At 38.9% G+C, this 20,120-nt stretch overlaps 1 protein-coding gene across 2 annotated transcripts in view; it reads left to right on the top strand.

Annotated features, from left to right (window-relative positions):
* The window catches only part of HMGA2 (high mobility group AT-hook 2), a 141,770-nt gene that overhangs the window by 1,994 nt on the left and 119,656 nt on the right, over nt 1-20,120 (top strand). For both annotated transcript variants that reach the window (XM_029954481.1, XM_029954480.1), the window contains 2 exons: nt 2,504-2,590; nt 12,571-12,621. In XM_029954481.1, coding sequence (XP_029810341.1) covers nt 2,504-2,590; nt 12,571-12,621 — 138 coding nt within the window. The remainder of the gene's footprint in view (nt 1-2,503; nt 2,591-12,570; nt 12,622-20,120) is intronic.

Here is a 20,120-nt window from a genome sequence, read left to right as displayed (position 1 = left end):
GCCCGCCGTGGGGGCGGGCTGTGGAGTCCGAGCGAGTGCGCCGCTGAGCCCTCGGGGCGGGGAGGTGGGGAACCGCGGCAGATGGCCGGAGGTGGGGTCGGGCGAAGCGCGTCCTCGGACTTTCGCTATTGTGCACGGCCCAGAGTGGCGCGATGTCTCCTGGTGACGAAGCCACCGGGGTCCGGCTACCCAGGGCTCGCCGGGCACTTTCCGATCCGCTTTACAGTTGCCGGGGTGGGGGCGGTAGGAAGTGCGGCTGGGGGAGGGTGCGGGGGCGAAGGGGTGCTCCGGAGGGTCGGGGTTGGTGCGGCTGAAGTCCCGGGGGCCGGAGCCTATTTCTCCCGCCAACCCGGGCTGCTCACGGGCCGGGGACTGGCGCGCCGCAGCCGCCCCCTGAGCGCCCTCCCCAAGTTCTCGGTGGCCCGAGACTCGCTCCCTCCCGACAAAGAACTCTTTGGCCCACCCGGTCCTCTTAGAGCTCTTTAAATGCGGCGCGGCGGCCGCTCTGCTGGCCGCTGCCGCCGAGGTGTCCCTGGGAAGGGGCTACGGGAGAGCCCGGGTCCTCACCGGACGGGATTAACTCATGTGGCCAAGGGCGCGGTGGAAAGTAGTATCCGAGAGTGTGTACGGTAGCTAGGTCACTTCCTCGCTAGGCGCCCAGTTCTCCCTTTTGCCCCTGGATCCCGCGCTTCCGAGCAGACATTAAATGTACTTCTCCAGGGCGAGTGGCTGGGGGTTGGGAGGGGACGATCGAGGGGCGCCCGGGACCCCGCGGAGTGGAGGGTTTTGTCTGCGGATGCAACCAATTAAGCGTGCAGCCGGCGCTTGCAGAGAGGGGCGCGCAGCGCCCGGGGGGTGGGGGGGGGGTTGTTCGCTGCAATTTCCAAGCCTCGGCGGGCAGGGCTGGAGCGGGACATGTCTATTGAGAACATTTAAACTCTCCTTCCTCGGGCTTTAAAACTTCTCCTGCGTTCCTTAGCCTTAAAGCGTTTCCTTCACGGCAAACAGGCCTATTAGAAAGTAATCCTGGAGTCCCAAAGCTGCCCGAGAGCAAGGTGGGGGGAAATTGAACAATGTATGCTTGCCTGAGCGTTTTAGGAAAACTGAAAGGGTTGTACCTTTTTGAAACCATCAAAGGAAACAAGCCAATCTAGAGGCCCCTGAGTTTTCCCGCTCTGCCCAAGCGACACTTTAAACCGCGTTAGGATCCTGTTTTACACCTCCCAGGAAGTCTCTGCCCTTCCCCCCCGCCCCGTTCTTGTTTCCCACCCGCCGCCACCCAGCTCCCACTGATTCTTAATTGTCTCCCACCTCCAAAAAATAATCCAAAAGCAGTTGCAGTGGGTTCTGGAGCTGATTGGAAGATTTACCTTTGAGTTAGGGGAGAGTTCACAAAGAAAGGAAAAAATGTGTCTCCGGTGTGTTTGCTCCGGATGTGCCCACTGGCGCTAGTGGTCGCACAGAAGCTTGCTGCAGGGAATCTTCCCCAGATTCTCTAAATAGGATGCGAATTTTCATTGAAGTTAATTAGTCTCATTTAACCACCGAATCTGAATGAAATGTAAATTGATGATTCACTGGATAAATATTTAGGATCTGGAATATTAATCACCGCATTCTCTTAACCCCTTGAGTATTTACTACTTGGCATAGAAGCCATTTAAAGTTTTGCTAAACCTATTGATAGTTTCAATTTCTCCTTTCCAGACACTTCCAGTCTTCCTCATTTTTCCCCCTCTTAGTTTTCTCCAGTCCACCTCTTCCATTAAGAGTTTTCTGAAAAGCAAGTTTTGGAGAAAATGTTTATTTTTATAAAAAGATATTTAAATGTAGACTGGAGACCGTGCCTCCAACTCCAAAAGGAAGTGGAGAATTGAAGCAATTATCTAGATAATTCAAGCAAAACCTCCCACAACAGATTTACCATAATTATTGGGAAATTTTAGGGGGAACAGAGTTATTTTCAGTTGAAGATCTTGGATAATTGCTCCAATACTTCACTCAAAGTGTTGATTGAGTCATAATTGACCTGCAATGCAGATAAACAGAAATGATTAAAAACCATCTTTTCAATATGGAAGACTGTTGAAATACTTATGCTCTTAGCTTCATATTTCTGTTGTTTGAAATGCTAGCACAACGGATAGTAACATTTGTGTAAAATATTTATAAGTTGCCAAATGCATGACCATTCAAATTTTACACCTTAAATACGTGCAGCTTTCTCTCTACAACCTGCAACCTTGTTGGCCTTTGTTACCTTCTGGGGTTGAAACAGACCCTAGTTTTCACAGACAGAATAGAATTTCCTTTCTGAACTCTTGGATTAAAAGTAGAGTTATTTCCTCTTTCTGTAAACTCAGTACCATCACCATTCCATTTATGTTCTTGCTGAATGTGTTCCAACAGTGCTTTTGAGCCACACGTGCAGAAAATTCTAGAGTCAGGGTCAATTTCTTTCAGACATTCTTCCACAACAGCATTTTTTCCTCCCCACACTTAGGAGCCAGCCGGGGAGCCCTCTCCTAAGAGACCCAGGGGAAGACCCAAAGGCAGCAAAAACAAGAGTCCCTCCAAAGCAGCTCAAAAGGTGAGATTTTTCAAGTCAAGTCCCTCCACCTTCCTCCATGACCACACAAGCTTCCTTGCAATTTTCCCATTCTAGATCCAAGCCTAAGGATTTGTCCCAACTGGGTAACCCAAGACTCATCTTCTACCTGTGCTCTTTCTCAGCAGAGTTTGATTTCTAAGCAATTGCTTAACATAAAAAAGTTTATGAAGATGCTTCAGTGCTGTTCTTAACGATTACCAAAGAATATGAAACTCAAAACAGGGGTGAGAGGGTGAGGAGGAGGAGTGGAGAAAGACACAGTTAAATTTGGACCAGTTGTGAAATAGTTAAAAAGAAACCAAAACTATAGGATTTGCTTGGGGGTGATGTTTGCAATTTCCTTCGAAAATCATAAAGATGAATTTACTTTGTGCTCATTTACATGATTACTGCAAAACCAAATCCTTCTATGAAGTTAAGTACTTTGCCAAATGGTAATTAGAAGTAGATCCAATTGTGGGATACTGGAAAAAATTTTTCATGAATTTTACATATTTAAATGTGATGGTAAAGTATGCTGTTTGTTCATAATGTCTCAAAATGCCTTTGCATCAGGTGATATAGAAATACTCTGGGCCAATGAGAATTCTTTTAAACTAATATTTGAATCATTTATTGTCTATTTTTGGGCAGGATAGAACCCAGTCAAGTAAAACTTACAGTGTTTTTATTTGTACATTTTAAATTGCAGTTTAACTTAACTTCATGTGGGTTGTATCTGAGCTAGCAAAGAGGAAATATCTCAGGGTCAAAGCATGTATAGAGAAGTGAAGGTAATCTGAAACTTTTTTTTTAGCTTTACAAATAAAAAAGTCTCTGTATTTTATTTGTACCTTTGTATATTAGTTGAAATCAAAGGCTCAAAATTCAGAAGCAAATTTTGATAAATCTTTTTAGTAGATTTGAGTGTATCAGGTACAGTTTGTTAAAAACGACTCTATGATCATCTTTGGGGATTAATGTTTTGTGTGGTTTTCTCTGTGACCGTGGGCACTAACCATATTATATGTGATAGTTTTCAGTGTTGTAGACTACCATAGCAACCGGTGATACATGTAAAGTTATTTAGGGAGTAACTATGAGTTCTTGTCTGTTTTATTTTAACAATCTTGAGCAGAGCTGAAGTGAAGGAGCAGATATCTAATGTATTTAAATGTAACTGCTTTCACAGAGTGAAAACTTAATTGTGACTCACACTTGATGAACAACTTTTGAAGTAGCTCTAAATTACCTTGTCATTTAGAACTGACAATACATAGTCTGGTATTTCTAGTATGAATATTTCCTATTCATTACATTATTACTTGGTTTATTAAATTAACAAATGTAGGCTAATTTGACAAAGAGTTTTTAAATGTTGTGTAAGTGTGGGATTTACCTAATTTTACAGTAAAGAAATGGCAAAGGAGTATCTTGGTAGGTAGGTAACAAACATTGAAACTCTGATGTAATTGCTCTGAAAAATGAATCATTACAGCATCTTCCAGGAAGAAATCTGTATATCTCATTATCAAGAATTTATTTGAAATTTAAGATAAAAAAAGGAAAATGAATCTTATCTTTAAGAGTTCACCTAATGACATTTTTCTGAATGAGTAAAGAAATACTTCTGTCACCTTCTCTTCATCTTGAAAAGTTTACCACTGACTAGCAAGATCTTTATTGATAAAAGGAAAGCTAAAACTTGGGTCTAATTTACTACCTAAAGCAAAATAACAAAAAAATTGGTGTCCCCCAATTTTGATTGATTTGATTGGTTTTTAGTCATTTTAGTAATAGGCGTTTACAAATGATCCTAGTAGGCTGCTCATCTTTCTGATAATTCTCCATGTATATGGGTACATTATTACAGTTTCTGAAACAGGAATAGGTTTTATTTTTCCCAGAGAACTCTTTCCCTGAAATCTTTCATTCATCCAGATAAAATTATTTTTCACACAGTTCTGTTATAAAAAACCCCTTCTAATAAAAATGAGTAAATATATTTGCCCATAACATGACTGTTATATTTCTTCAGTTTTATAAATTACGCTTCATTTGGAGAAGATAATACTTGGCAAAATAATGAATGACATTGATGAATTGTTCATGGCATGTGTAAACTTAAGGTATTTTCACTTTCAAATCCGTATTTATTGAGTTTGCTGCTGTCCTATGTAAGCATGATTATCAAACATATATTTGTTTATCCAACACATATTGTATTCTGACAAAAGATGTTTGTTAGGATTTTGAAAAACAATCTTTTTTTTGAAAAAGTTCTATGTTCCTAACATGTAAGATAAACATATCCTGCTAGACTGACCACAATAGATATGAGAAGTCTCCTATGATTAATAAATTGGGTATTCTTGTGCAAACTCAGACTCATTCAAATGAAAAATAGAAAACAAAACTGGTAAGCAAATAAGAGAACAGAACTCTAAAATGAGAGCATATCCAATGGACGCTGGAGTCCTGATGATGTTGTGTGTTTAAAATTTCTCGTTGCTTAGGTTTCTTGACTTACAAAGTTTGTGTTTGGACTCAGTAACTGGCCTTGGGGCATTTGAAAACAAAACTGCTTGTTGGAAAATTAGCAATGTGAAACTTGACAATGCACGCTGAACGTTGCAAGACCAAGTGGACAACTCCTAAACTAGCCATCACTTTAATTTCAGGCTATAGTCAATATAAAATTTATTTGTGTAATATAGAAAACAAACATTTATAAAGATTCAAAATGTTACACTTGGAACTTTTGGAAGAGACGATGAGTCTTCAATCTGCTTCTGTTCCATTACGGCAAATTCCCATGGATGACCATTATGTAGCAATCGTAATCATTCCTGAGAACTCCAATCTGGGTGCTCAAAATGTGTCCCTGAACCAGCTTCATATTGGTACCTTAATAAAAGAAATCAGAAGCTAATGTTTTCCTGAATAAATAATTTATGTGTGTGTGTATGTCTGTGTGTGTGTGTGTGTGTGTGTGTGTGTGTGTGTGTCTTGACCCTTTTATTTATGTTTTAGTGTGAGATATTTACCTGTGAGCAGTTGTCTCTTAATTTCTTTTTTGTTGTGTTTTGTTTTCCTCTCATGTTTGTGCTGGATGGAAATACTTTGTATTTTCACATTTTGCGTGTTTAGAGAAGAGAAAGATCTAATCTCCTGTATGTTTAGGGTTTTTGTTGTGGCTTTGTAATCATGAGAGAATACTGGAAGAGCTGTCACTCATTCTCTTAAGGTCATAAGTCAAGTTCATCTGTAAGCCTCAAGCCAATTCTCATTTGGGTACTTTCAAGAAAAAAACCTTTTTTTTTCTGAGATTGAATTAAGTTTTCAAGAAGGAAATTGCATATAAAAAGGTCTCAGGTGTGAGACAGCCCTCCTGCAGAGTGTCCCAGGTTTCCTTGAACTTCCTTTTGACTTTAGGTGTAATGACCAGAGCTAAAGAACAAGGCACAGAATGAAAATATCATTCATCTAGGTAAAGTATGTATACTTCAAGTAATGTGCTCAGGTAGACATTTAATTGGTATCTCCATTCGCTTGTACCAAAAAGGCCTGGAATGGATTGGATACTGTGAAGGCAGATAAGTGCTTTTTTCAGTTGCGTTCTTTAGAAATGCGGCTGATTTTTCATAAATGATTACCTACATCACGCACAGGTTTTTTATAATGAGAGAATGTAGATTTTATTCACCATTTCAGATGAATGTTAGAGCATAGATGCTGAGTGAGGACAAGATTTTGCTCACAAAGTAATAGGCCCAACTGAAGAGAGCAGTCAGAAGCATCATTATAGGTAAGTCAGGGAAGGCTGTCATACCACTGCAGCCTGTGGTTTCTGGGTCACTAGTATGATTTAGTTTGATTCCTCTGTGTTTGAATGGGCAGATCATTTCCATTCAGGAGATTCAGGGCCCTATCTGAGTATACAGATGTATCCAGACAGGTGTAATTAAGTAAAACCTAATTGTTGTCTTCAGTTTCTTGATATTCTAAGCTCATTTACCTAAACAATTGGCTCCTTTCTTTCTCCACTTCACCTTGCCAAGGAGGACCAAGCCTTAATGTATCAGTAAATTCTATCTGGCAATGCCTTTGAGTCATCATAGATTTTGATCCAAATATGGGAGATTCAAATGCATTTGAATTCTCTTATGAAGTAACTTTATTTTAAGGGACCCATAATTCTAATTTTCTGGAAGCTATCATTCTTTCTAAACTTTTTCTTCAGAAGCTCTTTATTGCTTTGACTGACCCACAACCCCGGCTCAAAGTCTCAGCTAATCATTCTGCTAAGAAGATAGAACATACCTGATTGGTATTCTGCTGTGCTTCAGTTCTCTCTTGAGAATAGATGGAGCCTGTCAGGTAAATCATTCAAACCCATCTTGTCTTGTTAGCTCCCCATCTGCAGTTTTCAGAGCTCACCTTAGCACCACATGGCTTGGCACCAGGGTGGAACAATGGACTTCCTGATAGTGGATTCTGAACGCTTCAGTTATGAAGTTTTGTTCTTCTGATCAGGAGAAGAAGGCTGAAAACTGATGATAGTTTGGACTATTGCGTTTTTCTCTCTTGTTTTAGGAGACTGAACAATTTTGAGTGGCATCTTCTGATTGATTTAGAGAGGAGTGGCACCATCATTTTCTTTTCTCCAGGTTAATGTAGGCGGTAGATGGCTCAGAAGGTAACCCTTGCGAACTCTTGTATTGTTGCTCTTGGTTTTTCTGATTACCAAAGAGGTAGAGCAATAGTTTAAAGGAGGAGACTCAAACTTTGAAAATAGCTTTTCCTGTCATTTTGGCTTTGGCTTTGATTTGGTGTTTGTATAGGTGAAGACAGGTATGTGTAAATAATGACATGAGAGTTGACAATAAGGGCTTCCTTGAGTGAAATGAGCATGAACTACAATGGGTGATAGAATTTAACTTATATTTCCTATTGTGAAAAAGGTAGTGAAGGCAAACTTGTAGCATCTTTTTAAGACTAAAAATAGTTGCACTTAAAATTTGGAAACCTGCACAATTGGCTTATCAAACCAGTAAAATGAGAACTACTCAATGCTAAGTCTGATTGATTGGCCCCGTTGATTTTGATGCCAGTGCACATGGATCTGCACTGTTTACATATTTCAAAGAACAACTGAATGAAATAAAATGTGACTTTCTAGACATTGGATAGCTGTTTCCATATGTGCTTAGATCTACAGGTCTTTGTCTTAAAAATGTCTATATAAAGTTGGATGAAAACAAACCAAAGTACTATGCCCAAATAGTTTTGTGTTTCTTCTAATTTTATTTTATGCTCAAATATTTTTCTGGCTTTTTTGGGGGGGGGGGTTCTGTGTGCAGAGGTGCTGAAGATGAGGGAGTTTGGACTTTCATGGATCATCACAGTACATATAAAATGTGATGAGAGTATTTAAAATACCAAAAATTAATAGCTATCTAAATCTTGACTGAGATTGGACAGTTACTGAGATTGGTTCCCAATCTCGGCTCTTGTCTATGTATTTATAAGAAACTTGGAAATGTTTTACTTTTAATTACTCATTTGATTTTCACCCTAGACGTTTTTTTTTTAAATTTACTCATGGCGGTTTTATTTTATATGAAGTATCTCCCAGCAGAACAGCCCCTTTATTGCCTTGAAATCAGATTGGGTCTCAGTTCCACTACTTATGAACATGGCCAGTTTGCTTAATCTTTCATTTTGTGAAACAGGGGAAGTAAGAACTGTCTTATTTGAGTAGGTAATGTTCGGAAAATCACACTGGAAACTTACAGAATTGTGAGGAATTCTTTTGAAGGGTAATTTAAAGTATAGAGGGAGAGAAGAAACTACCTTTGAGTCCCTACTAAATGCTGTAGCTTTTGTCAGACACTTTACGTATATATTAGCTCCTTAAGCCTCTGAGGTAGATATTATGCCTTCATTTCACAAATGAGAAAACTCCATTCTAGAAAATGGTGGAATCTGGGTCTGAATTCAAGTCTCAGGGTAAAGCTTATGATCTTTCCACTACTATGTGCTGTCAGATATTTTGTGAACTCTTCGCTACAGGGTAGATTAGGTTATCTCCAGTAACTTGAAATGCAGATTAGTAGTTAGGTTTCAAGAAGCCCTTTGGAGACCAGCTCTCTACAAGCTTATAAAGGGGTTGGAAACGTGTGACTGCCGCAGCTGATACCCCCAAACTTTTGGCCCCCAAAACCCACAGGGCTATGTCTTTGGAGATCAGAAAACCATTCACTCTTCTTATTTGTTCAGTGGAGGGGCTAGATGAAATGCCTTCTAGAGTTCTGACCAAGCTGCAGAATACTGAGGGCAAGAGGGAAATAAGACACACATGTGATACAAACACCAGTGTTTCTTTCTTTCCTTCCTTCCTTTTTCATTCAAAAAATACATAGTGAGCACATCTTGTGTACCAGGCTCTAATGCTAAGCACTCTTTCCAAGCTTAAGAGTTCTATTTGTTAGATGAATTTCCTTTTTTAACTGTTATATGATTAGGATTAGGATTTTAGTGTGGAGTACATGTAAGGGCCTGGAGTACCAGACTTCTTAGGAAAAGAAAAAAAACTTGCGTTTTGCACTTAACATTCTTCCTAACCTTTGTGAGCTTGCTTCTAAGCATATTATAAAGTTAAACATACAGTTCTGAATCCGAACTTTTTTTTTTAAAAAGCAAAACTATGAAAACAAGTGAGGAATAAGTAACACTTTTAACAAGTTATGATGTGGTAGTTGCGAATATTAGTATGATCGGATAGCCTGAAATTTCTGTTCTTACACATGCAAAATTCCCAGCCTCTTCCCCAGCCCCCCAGCCTTCCACCCCCACAAGGTGTAAATACGTAGAACAAGTTACTGTCTCAATTATACATGGGTTTGTAGTATAGAACCAAATTCCACTGTGGTGAAGGAAAACCAAATATATACTCCCACAGTATTGTACATGCTGATGTCTTAAAAACAAAACAAGCCCCTGAAATGTTTTGTTTGTCTTCCATTGAAAAATAATATTCTGAAGGGCATTAAACACAGGAAAAAATTTATAGCCAGTGTTTTCCTATATGTAAAAATCCTGGATCTGTGCTGGTGTACAGACCAAAATCCTAACTTGTTTTGTAGCCTTTGTGAAGTTTGATCAGAATGATTAAATAGTGTGGGTCTTAAAGAACAATGGAAACCTCCCAGATCGATGCCACACAACGCAGCTAATGTGTTTCTTCTAGATGTAGACTCGGAAGAGGGTTTCAGTTTACATGTAACACTGGCCTGAAGACCAAGGAGCAAGTTTGCTTTTAACAAGTCCAAGTGATAATTGTGATATTTTGCCCTTTAGTTAATGGTGTGAATTTTATTTTTGAATAGGCTTTTTGTAAATGAGATGCTCATTTTAAAGTCCTCTTCTTTGCAGGGTTTTCTCTCTTTGAGTGATTTGCTTTCTGTGACTTTGAAATGCAGTGAAACCCTTTTAGAAAACAACCTTCTCTTCAGCAGATTTTAGATACGGCCGGATCACATCGTAATCCCTGAAACATAACGACTGTATCGAGAAAGCCTGGTGTAGTGCTGTTAGCCTTTAAGGTCAATAGCCTCTTCCTCTTAACCCCACCTACCATCCCCATGCCCATTCAAAAGGATTTCTATCTTCCATGTTTGTGTAATTTACTACTGGGTAAACTGTGCAATCTCACAGTTGATCCCAAATGTTAAATCAGACACTGCTTCTGTATTAGGGAATTTTATACTCATATAACTCACTAAGTACTAGCCGAAGAGTTTCTTAAAAGCTTCATTCTAAAGGTGACAGATAGGTGTAATGGAATATTTGCATTGACTGAACCTTCTTTGAGATTGGACTAACTTGAAGGAAAACTTCCCCTTGAAGAGTTCCATCTTGTTAGGAGTGAAAGAGCATTTATGATGGGTACTTCACTCCTCCCAGGAATCATTATCTCCGTTTCACACATGAAGCCAAATGAAGGTTTTCAGGGACCTGCCCAAAGTCATAAAGCTAAAATGGCAGAGCAGGGATTTGATTAAGCTTTCCAAAGTAGAGTCTGTGTTCCTCTTAAGACAACTCCCTCTCTCCCTAACACAACACTCAGAGGGTGTGATTCACTGGGTACTCCTGGCTTTCCTTAAGTTAATTCATGGTCCTTACGACTAAAAGTAAGACAGTAACATGAACATTTGACAATAAGTGATTCCTTTGTGGAGTCATTCACACAGGTAGTAAATGATTCAAAGTGCCCAAACCTGATAGTTAGACTGAGCTCCTATGGGTTACCAAGTTTTCTTCTGTTCAGGGAAATTAGCTAAGTCAGTGGCAATTTTATTTGACAAAAATATCTCTGTTTAGTATAGAATGTCTGTATCCTAGCGGGAGGTAGTATTTTTAGGAGGGGAGAACCCAGACTTTAAAGCCAACAGAACCAGGTTCAAATCCCAGGTGCTCCATTTACCAGTTTTGTGTGTGACCTTTCACAACTACCTAAGACTTAGTTGCTCATCTGTAAAATAAGAGAAATAATAATACCTACCTTACAAGAATTTTATAAAGATTAAAATAACACATGTGAATGACTTAGCCCAGTGCCTGGGGTATTTTAAATGTTCAATAAATGTGAACTAACATTACTCTAATCATGCAGAATTTGGGTTAATTCCTAGGACCTGTTGAATAGTAATGACAGGTCAGGGAGAAATCTTGTGGCATATTTTGCCTGCCTGTCTGCCTATCGATCGATCTATCTATCTATCTATCTATCTATCTATCTATCTATCCTTCCTTCCTCTATCTGCATCTAGTTTTAACAAGGCAGATTGAAGAAAGAGGAGAGTCTCACTTGGCAGTGTAAACAGTTATAATAGGCCATTTTAGTATCATTGTACCTAGTATCATTGTATCATTTAGTATCATTTAGTATCATTGTACCAGCTGCTAACTCAGGTAACAAAAGTAGAATACAAAACAAGTTATCCTGGCTTAGATTACTTGTGTTTTTGTATTTATGCAGTCTTGGGATGATTCTTATATACAGAAGAAGATGTGCTAACTTTTCTTTATCCTGAAAAGTATAAACGTATGTTTATATAGATGTGTACTGTGTGTGGGTGTGTGTATGTGTGTGCACTTGTATGTGTTTTGTGTATTTGGGGATTGGACTAGGGATCAAAAACATAGGGAAATTACTGTATAGATTATGTTGAAATTTGATTCAAAAGGCAAAAACAATTGTGATAATGAGAAAAATTTTCTATGAAGAAAAGCAATTAAAGCAAAAAAACCTTTTAGCTTTTTAGCATTCCTAGTTTCCATCTCAGAGACAAACATTGATGATCTCTGCCAACTTTTTTTTCTTTCTTTGCTTTAAATGAACTGATGGATGAGTGATTGTTTTTGGCAAGGAATGGGAAATTATGTTGAAGTGTGCACATATTTGGTTTTTTGAATTAGAAGCCTATGTATTCTTACTTTGGACTTACTTTTGTTTAGTAAGGTAGAAATTCTTTTGCTTAGATATAGGTAGAAATCCTTTGTACATTGTAAAGCAATACATCAGTATTAATTTTTATAACTTTAGTGGTGACCTGGAAAAAATCATTTAAGAAACATTGACTTTCTAAAATACTACTTTCTATAATTATGGAAATGGGAGAGTATTTTGTTGTTGTTGTTGTGGATGGAAATAAAAGCAAAATAGCTTTTTAGAAGTATATTCATGCATTTCAGAGGAGATCACTCCAGGGGAAGGTCTTAGGGTGAGAGTTGCATGGATATCTCTTTCCATCATGCAATGAAAAACCAGAAGAGGAATCTACTCAAACAAGGAGAAGACAATCTCAATCCCTCATCACAAACCAGAACGTTCTCGCTTGGAACGTGTCCCTTGGTGCAGCACTTACAAATAATGTCAGGTAGGAAACAACATGACTTCCTTTTTCATTTTGCAGAAAGCAGAAGCCACTGGAGAAAAACGGCCAAGAGGCAGACCTAGGAAATGGGTGAGTAATAAGATATAATTTCTGTTGGGTGTTTTTTTTGTAAAGAAAATTTATTTTTTTAAGTGAAAATTACTTTTATTTTATCAGTTACATGTATTTCTACCTTCTGGTCCAATGAACCTTTGAAAGGGTTAAGGCAGGGGACAAATAATCCCTGCTCTTTACCATGAGGCTCCGGGAGTTTACTCAGAATGCTTTTCTTTCCTGGGAGGGAGTCCTCTTTCTCTCTCTTATCAACATGAAAAGAGTCTCCACTCTTCCTTCAAACAGAGTAACAATGAGATGACTTGCTCTGTGGGTTGAGTGACTAAGGTTAAAGGTATTATGAAACCTTGGACGTTGATTAGAAATGGTGATAAAATTCAGATGTAATGTGTAGGAGATAACATTTTAACGTTTTCTTTTTTTCTTCTTTTTTAAATTTCCTCCATGGCTTTGCTCTGGACACAATCTCATTTTCTAGGTAGTTTGTGTTTTCCTTTTTACATGGGATTTTTTGGAGACCAGGTTTTAGTTTCCAGATTTTTTTTTTTTTTGCTTCCTTTAATGATCATTCTTACCTACTAACATCTGTGACTGTGGCTTCAATGCAAGTACTCTTGATTCCACAGCAACACAGATCCTGTATCTTTTTGCGACCAGAAGTTCAGTGATAGCTGAAGAGCTTCATTGATTTTTATCACTTAAACCTGGCTCCTTTTGCTGCTGCACTATCCATGTTCTTCTGGTCTGTCTTCCCACTGACAAAGGAGAAAAGTCTTGAAAATGAATAAAACCGTTTCTCAAGAAAGATAAAAGCATCCACCATATGAGGAATCATCTGTGTTGGGATCTTTGGCTTCCTTTTTCTCCCTTCCCTGGTTTATTCTTCATGCTTCAGCTTTTTAAAAAGTGTCTTCAGTGCTGTGTTGGAGTGTATTTTCCTGATGGTATGCCATTCCTTTCTCCTCTTGAGTTCTACATCACTTTCTATTTATACTGTGGTATTGCCTTTCATTTAATTTATTCATCTTGTATTTTTTTTCCTCTGCTCAACATGTGTTGGGATTAGATTTCTTAGCACAAGGAAATGGGGATGATCGTTAGATTAAAAACATCTCAATGTTGCAGTGTAACCTTAAAGTAAGAGCATTGCATTAAACCTTCCGGTCAATAAATGAATGATCTTCAAACCTACCCACCAGCTGGTAATCATCTGGAGTGCTTGAGATCTTCGGTGTTAGGGAACTCACTACCTCTTAAGCCTGCCTTTTCCTTCTTGGAAAGCTCTGAACATTAGGACATTCTTCTATCTGATTCTCCTGTAGCTTCTGCTCTCTGTCCTTAAGCCTTCTTCCTAGGAATATTTCGAGTAGTTGTTTCACTTTTATTTATGATAGACCTTCACATATTTGAAGACAATGAATGCATATTCTTTGTTGTCTTTTCTAGTCTGAATATCTTTGGTCCTTTCATTTTTTTCCCCCATAAAGGAACATTCTTGTTGTTCTCTTCTCAGTATGTTTATTACTCCTTTGAAATAGGTCACCTAGACTAAGCATCATGTGCCAAGTGTGGACTCTACAACCAGTGGGTTTATCACCTTTCTTATTGTACATGTGGTTCTGGTTATCTGTTATGGACTAATTAATCAATCACCCCAAAACTTAATAATGCCTTTTTTAATTTAAAAAAAGCCATTTTATTATGCTCATGGATTCTTTGCATCAGGAATATGGGCAGGGCACAGCAGAAAGTCTTGTCTCTGCTTTAGGATGGCTGGGGCCTCAGCCGGGAGGACTCAAGCACCTGGGGTTGACTCGGGCACTTGGAGTCTGTCATCGGGAGGCTTCTTTACTCACATCTTGCTTTTGCAAGGTGGGCTTGAAGTCTGGGTGCCTCTGGAGCACCCACACACCTGGCTTGTCCAGCTTGGTGCTCTCAAGGTAGATATTCAGACTTCTGATGTACACTCAGGGCTCCTAGAGAGTTCTGGCAAATGAGGAGAAAGCTGCCTGGTCTCTGAAGTCAAAAAGTGTCGTTTCCATTACACAGTAGTGAACACACGGTTGGCTAAGTTGGTACTGGCATGCATATCAAATATAAACCTGCTAATTTCTAAGCCCCAGGACTTTGAGAGGGCATCCATCCCACTGAGTTAATCAATTAGAAAGACCTGTATAAACTTGCTAAAAGGCAACGTAAGAGAAAACGGGAAGTTCTTTAAAGTCAGGGATTAGTGTTGCTAAAATGAAATAAGTGGTAAGCAATACAATGAAAGTTAATGAGCACAAAACCTTCCATCTAGTGTGGCCTCTTTTTGGTCTCCCATCTTTCTTGAGTATAATTGCCATATAAAATTATGTAAACTTTATGGGACCAAAGTGATGATTTGTTACTTAGGTATTACAGAATGATTACTGCAGTAACATTTGTTAAAGTCTCCGTACCCTCACATAATTACCTTTTCTGTGTGTGTGTGTGTGTGTGTGTGGTGAGAATGATTAAGACCTACTCTCTTAACAACTTTCAAGTATGTAACACGGTGTTGTTGACTATAATCACTTGCTAGATGCCCAGAATTGGCCACTGAAAGTTTGTATCTTCGTATCTTTGACTAAGATTTCCTCCTTTCCCCGTCCTTCACTCCTGGCATCCACCGTTCCACTCTCATTCCTGTAAGTTTAGGTTTTTAGAGTCCACGTATAAGGAATACTATACAGTATTTGTCTCTCCCTGTCTGACTTAATTTCACTTAGTCTAACACCCTCAAGTTCCTCCATGCAAATGGCAGCATTTCCTTCTTTCTCATGGTTGAACAATATTCTGTCCCATATATTCTGTGTGTGTGTGTGTGTGTGTGTGTGTGTGTGTGTCTGTACACACACAACATCTCCTTAAGCAATCATCTGTAGATGGACACTTAGGTTGCTTCCATATCTTGCCTCTTAACTGGCCTTTCTACCTTTAATCTGTTCTACCTTTTGGGTATCCTGTAATGTTCACCAGTAACATCTGTGGGGTGTAGTCATCTTACTGCTTTTCTCAGAAGCTGTCTCTAGCCACACAACTGACCCCTGAATTAATCACAAAGTGCCCTAGCACTTTCAGGCCCCCACAGGGTACATCCACATATTTTTATGGCTTTATTTCCCACCATTCATCTTTCACAGCCAGTGTTTCAGCCAAGGACCTATGTGTTTTTTCCCTCAATGGATTCTTCCTCATTGGAGGAATATATAGATTCCAGGCATCTGGTCTTTCTGTTGGATAAGAAGCCTAGGTTTCTATCCACCATAGAAACCCTTGCTTTCTGGGTCATCCTCATGGACTCTCACGATTTCTGATTTTTATTTATTTATTTTAAACATTATTTTATTTCATTTTGTTTTTTAAACATTTATTTGCTTTTGAGAGACAGAGAGACAGAGTGCAAGTAGGAGAGGGGCAGAGAGAGAAGGAGACAAAGAATTCAAAGCAGGCTCCAGGCTCTGAGCTAGTTAGTTGTCAGCACAGAGCCCAACACGAGGTTCAAACCCACGAACCGTGAGATCATGACCTGAGCCAAAGTCGGATGCTCAACCGACTGAGCCGCCCAAGTGCCCCATGATTTCTACTTTTTAACTGGCTGTGAGAATGAAAAGTGTCATGTAGTGAATTGTTACAAGGCCCTGATTTGGTCCCCAAAGAAGAGTTGTTCTACTTAGAAGAGGAAATAAAAGGAAATTGTGTATTTTTTTTAGACAGTGTGTTTCCTCTTTGCTTGTATACTGTTGGGTACAGTAAGCAGCCAGTCACAGCAAGGCATTCAGTTTAGTGCCATTCTTTGCTGGAAACTTGTACTAAAGAAATAAATTATTGCATTTTCCATAGGAAATGGGCTTGTCCTTTATAGTTAGTCCAGTTCTTTCCAACACGGTCGTTGACCAATTTCCTTGTTTTAGAGATGTATTTCTGACTAGACTTACTAGGGACATGGCCTAAAAGCCAAATTGCTACCCTTTTATTCTTTTGAGTTGTTTCGTTTTGTTTTAAAGTTCTTTCACTTAAAAAAAAATGTCTTATAAACCTTGCAGTGCCATGTAAGAGGCCTGGAAAAAAATACCTACAGTGTAACTCTCTTGTCTGATGTAATTGGAATCAGTAGTTCATAGGTTACTCAAGAGTTGACTAACCTAAAGTACATATGTAGATGTAGGGGAGAAACTTGCTTCAGGCTTGTTTTGGTGGGGGATGGATCATTGGCTAATCCATTGAGTATATTAATTGAATTTTGATTAAAGATACTTCTTTTGTTCCCTTTATTCTCCTTTGTCCTCCCTCCTACCCCCAAGTTTGAATTAATTTTGGGTCGGCTATTTTGATGAGCTAGTCTGGACCTCTACCTTTTTTTGTTTTTTTGGCATGGAGGAGGTGAGAGATAAAGGAAAGAGAGACAAGTGGGACCAAAATTTCCTCCTGGTCTTTAATAGTTGGGAGCTCAGGCTCTGGACTCAGATGGCTTGGGTTCAAATTTTGACCCATCACTTGACTAATTGGGGAATCTTGAGTGAATTACATGACCTTTTAAAGGTCTAGTTTCCTTATCTCTAAAAAGGTGTTAAGAGCAGCACGTTTCTCACAGAGTTGTTAGATGCGTACATTTCTCATACATACAGTTGTTGTAAGGATTAAATATGATCATGCAAAGGGCTTAATAAAAGACATAGCACATGGGAGTGTTCAATAAAGATTAGATAGTATGATTAATTCCGTATTTTCATGTAGATACCTACGACAGCCTAGACCCTACTTACAGCTACCAGTAGTTACACACATAGAATGAGGCGACAGTCAGGTGTTCCACAAACCAAGGACCATTGGTGGTTTCATCATGTCTTTTAATGTATCTATGCTGATATCATCAAGCCTAAGAAATGCTTTAAATAATACTAAAGTACATTTTTAATTATTTTTATTTATTTATTTATTTATTTTAATGTTTATTTTCGAGAGAGAGGGACAGACAGACAGTGAGTGGGGGAGGGGCAGAGAGTGAGGGAGACACAGAATCCCAAACAGGCTTCAGTCTCTGAGCTGTCAGCACAGAGCCCGAAAGAGGGCTTGAATTCATGAACCTTGAGATCATGACCTGAGCCGAAGTTAAATGCTTAAGTGACTGAGCCACCAGACACCCCAAAAGTAATTTTTAAACAGTGTTTATTTTTGAGGGAGAGAGAGAGAGCACGTGTGCAAGTGTGGGGGAGGGGCAGTGAGAGGAGGTGGGAGGGAGTGGGGGTGGTGGTGGGACAGAGAATCCGAAGCCGGTTAGGTGCTAACATCAGAGACCCTGAGGTGGGACTAGAACTATCGAACCAGGAGATCATGACCTGAGCTGAGGTGGGACACTTAACCAACTGAGTCACCCCGGCCCCCCCTTATAAAAGTACATTTTAAATATATTTTCAGTTAAGGAGGAGATTTTATATAGCAGCTTATAAATCTTTCTTCCAATTGTGGAGGTTTGGTGTCATGTGTTGTTCATCAGTTTGAAGGTATTATTCTTTCCTGTGAGTCTCCATACACAAATGCAGAGATGTGCTGGCTTCTTGGAACCTCCGTCCTCCATTAGTCCGTCCTTATGCCAATTGAAATTAGACATTTAGTATTTGCCTTTCTCAGTTTTTGCCTATGAAGGGAGCTCATCACATAACAGATTTAGGGATGGGAAATATTTGGAAAAAAATTTCAGAGAATGGACTAGAAGCTCAAGAAGATGTGAACCTGGTGGATGAAATGCTCCATCCAGATGTTGCTTAGAGAAGCAACTAGTACTTCTGGAGGAACAGAAAAGCAATGATGAAATAATAAAGAATAAAGCAATGGGAACAAAGATGCTTGGAGGTGCTTTGTTTTCAGAATATCTTATGAGAAAGGAAATTAATAACAGAAAGGAAGTATACCCCCCAATATGAATTCATGGTTTGTAAAGAGAAAAAAATCCTCTGGAGATACTGAGATTGACTTGAAAATTGAACAAGGACTTGTTGCTAAAGCTTAATTTTGAACAGTGGCTAGGAAGTGAATAGTTGCTCATTCTCTTTATTTGGTGATGGGGTGTGCGCAGTACATTTTAAACCTATGCATTTCTGGGATGCCTGGGTGGCTCAGTCGGTCAAGTGTCAGACTCTTAATTTGCGCTCAGGTCATGATCTCATGGTTGTGAGATTGAGCCCCTCGTCAGGCTCTGCACTGAGCGTGAAGCCTGCTTAAGATTCTCTCTCTCTCTCTCTCTCTCTGCCCCTTTCCCTGCTCATGCACTCTCTCTTTAAAGCAAAAAATGTATAAAGTAAAATAAAAATACGCACTTCTGTTTTATCTCTTCTGAGGGGGCAGTTGTCTTTTGTTAAAGAGCTTGTGATGCCCAGGAAGATGATGTAATTTCAGCTGTCAGTCAAACATGAGGATTCTAGATGGGCAACAAGGGTTTTTTGTTCTTTCAAGTTTGATGAAATCTAGAAACATAAGTGATGATTTGAAGATCCAAAACAGGAAATGAAATCAGAATAAAACCCATTAAAACCTAGACTGATTAAAACTCTTCGGATTTCTTCTAAAGATACCAAACATTAACGCACTGAGGAACCTGGAAATCTGATGTGGAAGTTTAAACATTAGGTTTTCATTTCCATTACTTTTTCCTTCCAGATGTTTGTTACTTTTTTTTCCTTTTTGCCATTTGTAATTTAACACTTGCTTTGCTTAAACTGAAGTATAACTTTGATGTTTAGAAAGGAATATCCAATAATGCATATTGCAGATAATTGTAGCTTTTTATGGGAGTCAGAGAGAAAGAAATGACTTTGATATAGCATCAAGAAATGCTAATAGAGTGTGTGAAGACAAAACCATTTTCCCTCAGAAACTTGTAATTATAACATGTGTTACAAAAATGGAGATGTTCTCTCTAAAGCACATGGTTCTTTGATACATGTTCAATAATTTAAATATTTAATCTTCCAATGCACATAATGTGTTTAAAATTGATAAGCAGTGTTTTCTGAAATGATCTCCTTTGCAGTATTTTCTGATAAACATGGAATACTTTGCAAACTCTCATGGAACTCTGTGGCGGAAGAAGTGACTTAACTTTATTATTATTTTTTTTTAACTTTATTTGATTTTTTAATTGCTGACTGCCAAACTTACTAGCAAAACTATTTAAAATTGCAAGGTTAAATGTGAAAATACTAGGAAATAAATCATACTCTGAAGGCAAGAGTCAGATTTGTTCATTAACATTTCAATTCAAAATTAATCTCCTTTTTTATTTGTCAGAATATAAATGCTATTTTTAATCATTCTGCTAAATGAATCTTTTTTTGTTAATAGTTTATTGTCAAATTGGTTTCCATATAACACCCAGTGCTCTTCCCCATAAGTGCCCTCCACCATCACCACCACCTCTTTTCCCCCTTCCCCTTCAACCCTCAGTTCATTTTCAGCATTCAGTAGTCTCTCAAGTTTTGCGTCCCTCTCTC

This window comes from Suricata suricatta, chromosome 10 (assembly GCF_006229205.1).
Source record: "Suricata suricatta isolate VVHF042 chromosome 10, meerkat_22Aug2017_6uvM2_HiC, whole genome shotgun sequence".
NCBI lineage: Eukaryota > Metazoa > Chordata > Mammalia > Carnivora > Herpestidae > Suricata > Suricata suricatta.
This window is presented reverse-complemented; position numbering and strand designations above follow the sequence as displayed.